Source organism: Macaca thibetana, chromosome 11 (genome assembly GCF_024542745.1).
Source record: "Macaca thibetana thibetana isolate TM-01 chromosome 11, ASM2454274v1, whole genome shotgun sequence".
NCBI classification, from domain to species: domain Eukaryota; kingdom Metazoa; phylum Chordata; class Mammalia; order Primates; family Cercopithecidae; genus Macaca; species Macaca thibetana.
This window is the reverse complement of record NC_065588.1, coordinates 25,289,098-25,297,864: the sequence shown is the minus strand read 5'-3', so window position 1 is coordinate 25,297,864 and position 8,767 is coordinate 25,289,098. Positions and strand designations below refer to the sequence as shown.

Here is an 8,767-nt window from a genome sequence, read left to right as displayed (position 1 = left end):
AGGGGGCGGGGCGCCGGCCGGAAGAGCCTGCTGCGGCTGCGGTCTTTTCCTGGAGCGCAAGTGGGCGGGACCTGTCGTCCGGACAACCCGGGAGCGTTTGTTCACATAATTTCAGCTTCGACTCTGCTGACTACTGCGGTGGAACTTGACTCCTAATGGTAAGCAAGGCAAATGAGGCAGACAGGTGGAGGGGCGACCATTGATTCTGCCTCACCAGTGTTAAATGATGTAATAAGAGCCGGTCATATTTTACAGAGAAGCGGGTCGGTTTGGGAAATAACTCATACCTCGGGGTGGGTCGGCCCTCTTCTCAGCAATAGCTTTCCTTACCTGGATCGGGCGGACGGGTAGGAGTCCCAAACCGGTTTCTGCAAACGGGAGATGGTCAAAGCTGTCACACGGTATCCTGATCTCGAATGTTGCTGAGCTTGAAAATTGGTCCCAACTTAGTAACTTCCAGTAATGATAGACGTTCCCACTAAATTCTCTTATAGCAACTTGGCGGAAGTGTTTTAGTACCTCTCCAGCAGTTAATTAAAAGCTAATGCAGTTTACTCTGCTTTGGAAAGATATTTTATGTCGTCTTTTGTGGGACTATGAATTGTTTTGTGATTCAAGGTACTCATCCTGCGTTAAATATGATAAAGCTTCTCATTTTGTTTTTCTGCACTCCTCAACTGCCATGTTTTCACCAAGGAGACAGGCCAACATGTAGCTATGAGAGTATCTCTGTCTGGTTTTCTTAAATGTGGTTTCCATCAAGACATTTTCTCTAATTAAAACCAGAGGAAGTGGAGAATGTCATTACTTAATTATTTAATTCATTAATTAAGGGAAAATATGGAGTGCATTCTTTATACTTGGCACTAGGCTAGAAGTCAAGAATTCCAAGAAGAACATGATGACAGCTCTGCTTATGGGATACAGATTAAACAAATTAATTACAATACAGTTTTACAACTGTAACAATTGAAGTATCTAAAATGGGGTAACACAAAGTTGGAAATGATGAAATCAGTGAGGGGAAACAACGTAAGGAAAGAGTGGTGCTTTTCAACCTGTTTTAAAGTATAAATACGAGTTTTCCACAAATGGTGGGAAGAAATAGGAATGGAGGCCTGGCGCGGTGGCTCACCCCTGTAATCCCAGCACTTTGGGAGGCTGAGGCAGGCGGATCACAATGTCAGGAGTTCGAGACCAGCCTGGACAACATGGTGAAACCCCGTCTCTACTAAAAATACAAAAATTAGCCTGGCGTGGTGGCACGCGCCTGTAATTCCAGCTACTCAGGAGGCTGAAGCAGGAGAATCGCTTGAACCCAGGAGGCGGAGGTTGCAGTAAGCCGAGATTGTGCCACTGCACTCCAGCGTGGGCTACACAGCGTGACTCAAAAAAAAAAAAAAAAAAAAAAAAAAAAAAAAGAAATGGAGGGTGGAGAGCATTCCTGGCAGAATGCAAATGGAACCTAAGTCAATTTACAATTGCTAATAAATTGGGAGAACAGTAAGCACTTACTTGTTGCCTTCCAATTTGTTACCTAAGTTTCTTCTTCGTCTTAGATTCTTCTCCCAGTGTTTCTCAAAGTGTGGCCCCTGTAAGCACTTACTTGTTACCTTCCAATTTGTTACCTAAGTTTCTTCTTCTTCTTAGATCCTTCTCCCAGTGTTTCTCGAAGTGTGGCCCCTGGAACATTTACTTCTAATGCACCCAGAGTACTTGTTAAAAATACAGATTCCAGGAACCCACTCAACTCCAAATCTACTGTATTAGTTTCCTAAGGCTGCCAAGTAAGGAATTGCCACAAACTAAGTGCTTAAAGAAAAGCATTTTATTGTCTCGCAGTTCTGGAGACTGGAAGACCAAGATCAAAGTGTCAGTAGGTCTGTGATACCTCTGAGGGCCTTAGGGAGAGATCTGTTCAGACCTTTCCTGGCTTCTGGTAGTTCCTTGGTTTGTGGCAACAAAACTTCATTCTTTACATAGCATTCTCCATCTGAGTATATATATCCAAGTTTCCTTTATTATTATTATCATTATATAAGGACACAAATCATATTGGATTAGGGGCCCATGCTATTCAGTATGGCTTCATCTTAATTTAACTAATAAAATCAGTAATGACCTTATCTCCCAGTTAGGTCAAATTCTGAAGTACTGGGGATCAGGTTTCAACATACGAATTTTTTTTTTTTTTTCTTTGAGACTGTCTCGCTTTGTCACCCAGGCTGGAGTGCAGTGGCACCATCATGGCTTACCGAAGCCTCAGCCTCCCTGGTTCAAGCAATCTTCTCAACTCAGCCTCCTGAAGAGCTGGGAGTACAAGGCACACGCCACCACACCCAGCTAATTTTTAATTTTTTTTCAGAGATAGGGTCTCGCTTTGTTGCCCAGGCTGCCCTCAAACTCCTGGGCTCAAGTGATTCTCTCCCACTTTGACCTCCCAAAATGCTGGGATTACAGGACTAAGCCAGTGCACCCAGCCAAAACAGGATTTTTTTTTTTTTTTTTTTTTTTTGAGGCAGAATTTTGCTCTGTTGCCCAGGCCGGAGTGCAATGGCGAGATCTCAGCTCACTGAAACCTCTGCCTACCGGGTTCAAGCAATTCTCCTGCCTCAGCCTCCTGAGTAGCTGGGATTACAGGCTCATGCCACTACACCCAGCTAATTTTTGTATTTTTAGTAGAGACAGGGTTTCACCATGTTGGCCAGGCTGGTCTTGACCTCAGGTGATCCACCCGCCTCTGCCTTCTAAAGTACTGGGATTACAGCCGTGAGCCACCGCACCCGGACAACATGTAATTTTTTGAGGGATACAATTCAATCCATAACATCTACTGAACTACAATGTAGGAAGAGGAGTGAGTGTATACACATTTAGTCCATAAATATGCATTTCTAACAAGCTTCCCATATGATTCTTATGCCCTCTGAACTTTGAGAACTACTTCACTACATAGTGAGTAGCTCTTATGACATATAGGAGGAGTGAGGATATGTACTTACCCCAAACCTGATTTATATTAAAAGCACAAGTGAGAAGTGACAATTTGCCCCTCTTTAAAATATGGCTACTTGAGAACCGGAGCAATGCTATTTACATATTCAGCTGTTTAGTACTTATTTCACGATGGAAGTATGTTAACTCTTAATTGATAGAAACTATGATAAAAATAGAATCTATTTGTAAAAATTATATGGCAGCAAAGTCTCTACTATTCTATCTCCAGTGCCTCAGAGTGCCTTGTGTGTAAATCATTAATTAATATCTGCTGAGTGAATTACTGTAATATATGCACTCTTCAAGAAGATGGAATCTACTGATCTGTGTTAAACTTCAGTTTTACATGGTATAATCTTGTGGGATGAACCAATATTTCCCACCTATAACTCTTCAAATATGTAAAGTGTCTTGTATTCACATGATCTCCTACATATTCCTTACCAGAAATCTGATAAACACGTGAGCCTAATCAGGAAAGTATAAGTGGTATTATTGTAACTATGAATCTTTTTTGAAATGCTGTGCTTTCCAAAATAATTTCCAGAAAAGAATAGATTTGCCTTAAAACACGTTGCTGAATAGAATCTTCATTTTATCATAGCTTTGCCTGCTTTATTTATTTGTTTGTTTGTTTATTTATTTATTTATTTATTTCTGAGTCTTGCTCTGTCACCCAGGCTGGAGTGCAGTGATGTGATCTTGGCTCACTGCAACCCCCGCTTCCCAGGTTCAAGTGACTCTCCTGCCTCAGCCTCCCGAGTAGCTGGGACTACAGGCGCATGCCACCACGCCCGGCCAATTTTTTGTATTTTTAGTAGAGACGGGGTTTCACCGTGTTAGCCAGGATGGCCTCCATCTCCTGATCCCGTGATCCACCTTCCTCAGCCTGCCAAAGTGCTGGGATTACAGGTGTGAGCCACCACACCCAGCCGCCTGCTGTATTTATTTATTCATTTTTTGGAAACGGGGTCTTGCTCTGCTGCCCAGGCTGAATGTCATGGCTCACTGCAGCCTTGACCTCCTGGGCTCAAGTGATCTTCCCACCTCAGCCTCCCAAGTAGCTGGGACCATAGGCATGTACCTCCATGCTTGGCTAATTTTTTAAAATTTTTTGTAGAGACAGGGTCTTCTTGTTTTGCCTGGGCTGGTCTTGAATTCTTGGGCTCAAGTGATCCTCCCGCCTTGGCCTCCCTGAGTGCTGAAATTACAGGAGTGAGCCACTGTACAAGGCTGCTTTGTGTGCTTTAAATAACTGATTCCCTTTCTATAAAAATCATCAGTCTAACTTTACAGAAAGGTTATTTCTTTATGAGATCATTCCCACACTTGCAAATTTGACATTAGTGCACATAATTGGTCAATAATTTATTGTCCTTTGAACCCTTTAAACTAGTGCCTTCTTGACTAGTACTCTGTTTAGTAACAGGGCATTTCATTAAACATAGATCATTGATTGACCTAAGAAATAGTGTAAAATCTACATACAAAAAAAATGCTTCAGTAGGTGAACTTAGCTTTCCTATACTTATTTGTAGTTTTGTCTGAACTGTTTTTAAAAAAGCATTTTATTTTGGGATAATTTTAGATTTGCAAGGAAACTTACAAAGATGGTACAGAGAGTTCCCTTATGCCCTTTACCAAGTTTCTTCTAATTTTAACATCTTACATAATCATGATACTTTTGTATCAGAATTCTCTTTAAAATTGATCAATTCTTTTGTTTTCCAACTTTTAGGGTCCTAAAGCAAAAAAGGTATGTAGAATTTTTTTCAAAATAGATAGTTGTGTAATCACTTACAGTGTGTGAACAGAATATTTACAGAATTATAGTTTTAGTTTGTAGAGTTTACTAAGCTTACTTTTTAGACATTAATGTAGTTTAAATCATGGAATCATCCTTTATAACAATAGGACATATGTCAAATTTGACATAAGAGAGTTCTAATTTCACAAATACTTTAAAAAATAGCTTTTAATTTTAACTTGTGTGTAGACTTGCAGCTTTTTGTTAATTCTGCTCTAGAAAATGTTGGATTAGGAACCCCTTTTTCTTCACTCCAGATACATATATAAAATTTTAATTATAAAATGTGCTATGGCTTTAAAGTGAAATCTAAGGTAATACGACTTTAAATGGGTTGCATGGTAACACGTACTTGGTGTTTTTTTAAGAGTGAGATGCCGTCACCCAGGCTGGAGTGCAGTGGCATGGTCTTGGCTTACTGCAACCTCCACCTTCCAGGTTCAAGCAATTCTCCCACCTCAGCCTCTTGATTAGCTGGGATTACAGGCACACGCCACTATGCCCAGCTAATTTTTGTATGTTTTGGTAGAGACAGGGTTTCACCTTGTTGGCCAGGCTGGTCTCGAACTCTTGACCTCAAGTGATCCGCCAGCCTCAACTTCCCAGAGTGCTGGGATTACAGGCGTGAGCCACTGTGCCCGGCTTTTACTCTGTTTTCATAGCACATGCATTCGTGCATACCTCAGTTATAACCCTTCTATCATTTATTGTAATTATTTATAATGGTGAGCTTTTCATGGTCAGGAGCGTGTCATATTTTTACATCTATAATGTTTAGCACAGTGCCTGGCACATAGTAGAAATTCAATCAATATTTGTTGAATGAATATGTGAAACCCCATTTAATCTACCACCCTTAAAAACACTTGGGCTCTTTAAAGGAGATTATATAAAGTGTATTCGGTATTTATACAGTCAAACATTTCTTCAAGAAATACCATTGAATGCCTTCTTTGTTTGCTTCTGTCAGTCGCTTGGACCCATGACCAACCTGATATTCTTTTAGGAACTGTGGATATAACTGAACAAAATTTATGAAGGCTCTGGAAGCATTCTTATGGGGGAAGCATTCTGGAGGGCCTCTGTGTCTCTATAATCATTCATGGATTTGTATGGACATTCATTTTGTGCTTTAGACTGTGAAATCTTAGAGGGATCATTTTAAATCTGAAAACTCATTGTTTTAAATTACCTTGGTGCTTCATGATATACATGGGTGGGCTATTATGTCGATGGTATTGTTTCTCCGAAAGAATGGTGAGATTCTTCCTATGAAATTTGCAACCAAACCCAGAGAAGAAATCACTTACTTTTTTTTTTTTTTTTTTTGAGACAGAGGCTCGCTCTGTTGCCCAGGCTGGAGTGCAGTGGCACAATCTCGGCTTACTGCAACCTCTGCCTCCCAGGTTCAAGCAAAGAAATCACTTACTTTTTAATTATTTTACTTTTAAATATCGCAGTTTGGAGATGAGGTGTTCTATAAAGGGAAGTTACAGTGTAGATAGGAAAACATTGAAGGATATATTTTGTACTTTCTGGCTTTTTAAAGTTTTCTTAAGGGAAAATTAATAAACACACATGGTACAAAATAAAAATAGCATTAAAAAATTGAAACTTTTTTTCCACCCAAAACATTAGATCTGCCTTCTTAGAACCACTGCACATCTTTTCATACATTTTCTAAATGTTAAAGGGTGCACTTATGTACACACATACAGACACATACAGACCCCCTTTCTCCTCGCATATGGGAGCATTCTGCACCTTCTATTTTTCACTTAATATTTTATTAATTACAGGATACTCATCTTTTTACATTTTAACATTACTGAAATTGAGATGTGTCTTATGATAGTATCTTACAATCATTGTAGTCCTGGATTGACATCCACTTCTTCAACAGAGAATGTTTGCTTCTATCTGTCCCTTGGGCTTCTTACCAGTCTGATACTACTTAAATTCTATACTTGAGGGTTTTGGACCACACCAACGGTGTGAGTCAGACTTCAAATCCACATGAACTGGCTTGTGGTTTAAATTCTCAGGAATTTTTTTTTCTTCTACCAGTGTCAGAGTTGAGATATGCAAGTTTTTGTTTGTTTGTTTGTTTGCTATGCATTACTGTGTTGTGGGATTGTTTGTCTTTCCCTATATCCAGTTTTATACAGGTGTTGCCTTTAACTGCCATCTTAGGCATTATTTCCTTTTTTGGGACATAATAAATACATCTTACATCTAATGACGTCTTAGGTTCAATGGAGTAAGTATACCTTGGGGACCTTTATGTTTTGGCGTATTGAAATTACCTCACTCTTTTTCATGACTGCATCATATCCCATTGAAAGTACGCAGCATGATTTTTATGTTAGCGCTTATTTTGCTATCACAGTCAAGGCAGGAATGAAGATCCTTATATATAAGTTCTTGCAAACATGGAAGAATATTTATTTCATTGATTTAGCAGTGTTCAAGGCATTAAGTGAACAGCAGCAAGACCAAGTTCCTGCCTTCATGAAGCTTACATTCAACTTGAGGGTGGGAAGTGAGACAGGAAAATAAATAAGGTAGCTTTTAATACATAGAAACTAAGAGGTCATGAAAAATGTGGAGTAGGGCTAATGATGATGCTATTTCTTATAATATGATTAAGGAATAAAATTTAAGAAGAGATCTGGATGAAGCAAGGCAATAGGTCAGTAATGACCTGGGGGAATGAGTATCCTAAGCAGGAGAAACAGCTGTTGCGAGTAATCATCGTTTAGAATGACCTTGGCGAAATGCCGGTGTGGTGAGAACAGGCTGAGTGAGGTAGAAAGTGAAAGATAAAAACACAGCATGGAGATCGTGGTTAATCAGGAGCTGGTTTGTAGTTCATGGCCAAGTAAGCCATGGTAAAGTATTTGGGTTTTACTGTGAGTGTGATGGGCAGCCTGAGAAAGTTGTAAACAGAAGAGTGCCATGATCTGATTTACATTTTTAAAGGATCAGTTTGATTGCCATGTGGAAAATTCACTGTAGGGGGACACAAGGGTAAAAGTAAGAGTACCCTTTAGGAATCCATTACAGCAGTCTAGGTTAGAAATCTTCAAACTAAGAAGTAAAGCATACTCTGGCAGGTGTACAAAGATTTTCTAAGGACACAAGGACACAGTTTTATGGAAATCAATCTTCAGATGATTGACTTCCATATTTGCCTTTTCCTGAGAAAATGTAGTTATCCTGCCATTTTACCATGGCATCCTGTTCTGTCACAATCACCCTTCTTAGTAAAGCTTATCTGTTATCTACTCCCATTCTCACTGTGATTCTTTGCCCTTGCGCCTGGGATGTGAAACCATCAGACAATTCAAAATGCTGATGTTGGCAAAGCTTTCTTTAATCAAGACACCCAAGGACCTCCTGGTTTTGTCTGCCTTACCTGTCTTTTTGGAAGTGGTGAAATGTGTCATTAGAAGTATTGAGATATTGTGAATTTATACATATTGTAATGTGAAGTGGTGATCATTTTTGTTTAGTTACATTGCCCCTGAGATTATTATCAAATTATGGAACCAAAAAATTTATCAAGTTACATCGTGAGAGACTTTTTGGTACTATCATTTGATAACAATCAATGTTTTGGTACCAGACTACAAAGATAATATAATTAATTTTTTAATGAAGAAAGATTAGGTTATTAGTAAAAATGTGAGTGTAATATTTTTACGCAGATTTCAAAGTTGCCTTTTGAAACTTCATGTAATTTAAATTAGTATTGTTCATTGCAAAAGTTAGAAAATTGTGTAAGACTATAGAAAAGGTTATGATATCTGATGTACTGTTAAAAAACCCATCACTTCCTTTATATTAATATATTTTTTTCAGAAACCACTGTACTTCACAGAATACATGAAATACAGAAAACTGTGATTAGACTATGAGAAGAATTGCCTTACAAATTGATGAATACATAGATGATTCCAG

The 8,767-nt window shown here is 39.0% G+C and overlaps 1 protein-coding gene across 10 annotated transcripts in view; it reads left to right on the top strand.

Moving 5' to 3' along the window:
• The first annotated feature begins 30 nt into the window (after positions 1 to 30).
• The window catches only part of DNAI7 (dynein axonemal intermediate chain 7), an 81,297-nt gene continuing 72,560 nt past the window's right edge, over positions 31 to 8,767 (top strand). For 6 of the 10 annotated variants that reach the window (XM_050746674.1, XM_050746669.1, XM_050746668.1 and 3 more), the window contains exons 1-2: positions 34 to 158; positions 4,736 to 4,753. In XM_050746674.1, coding sequence (XP_050602631.1) covers positions 156 to 158; positions 4,736 to 4,753 — 21 coding nt within the window. In that variant the 5' untranslated portion in view covers positions 34 to 155. Of the gene's footprint in view, positions 159 to 4,735; positions 4,754 to 8,767 lie in introns of all 10 variants that reach the window. The other 4 variants (XM_050746675.1, XM_050746672.1, XM_050746665.1 and 1 more) reach the window with 2 other exon arrangements.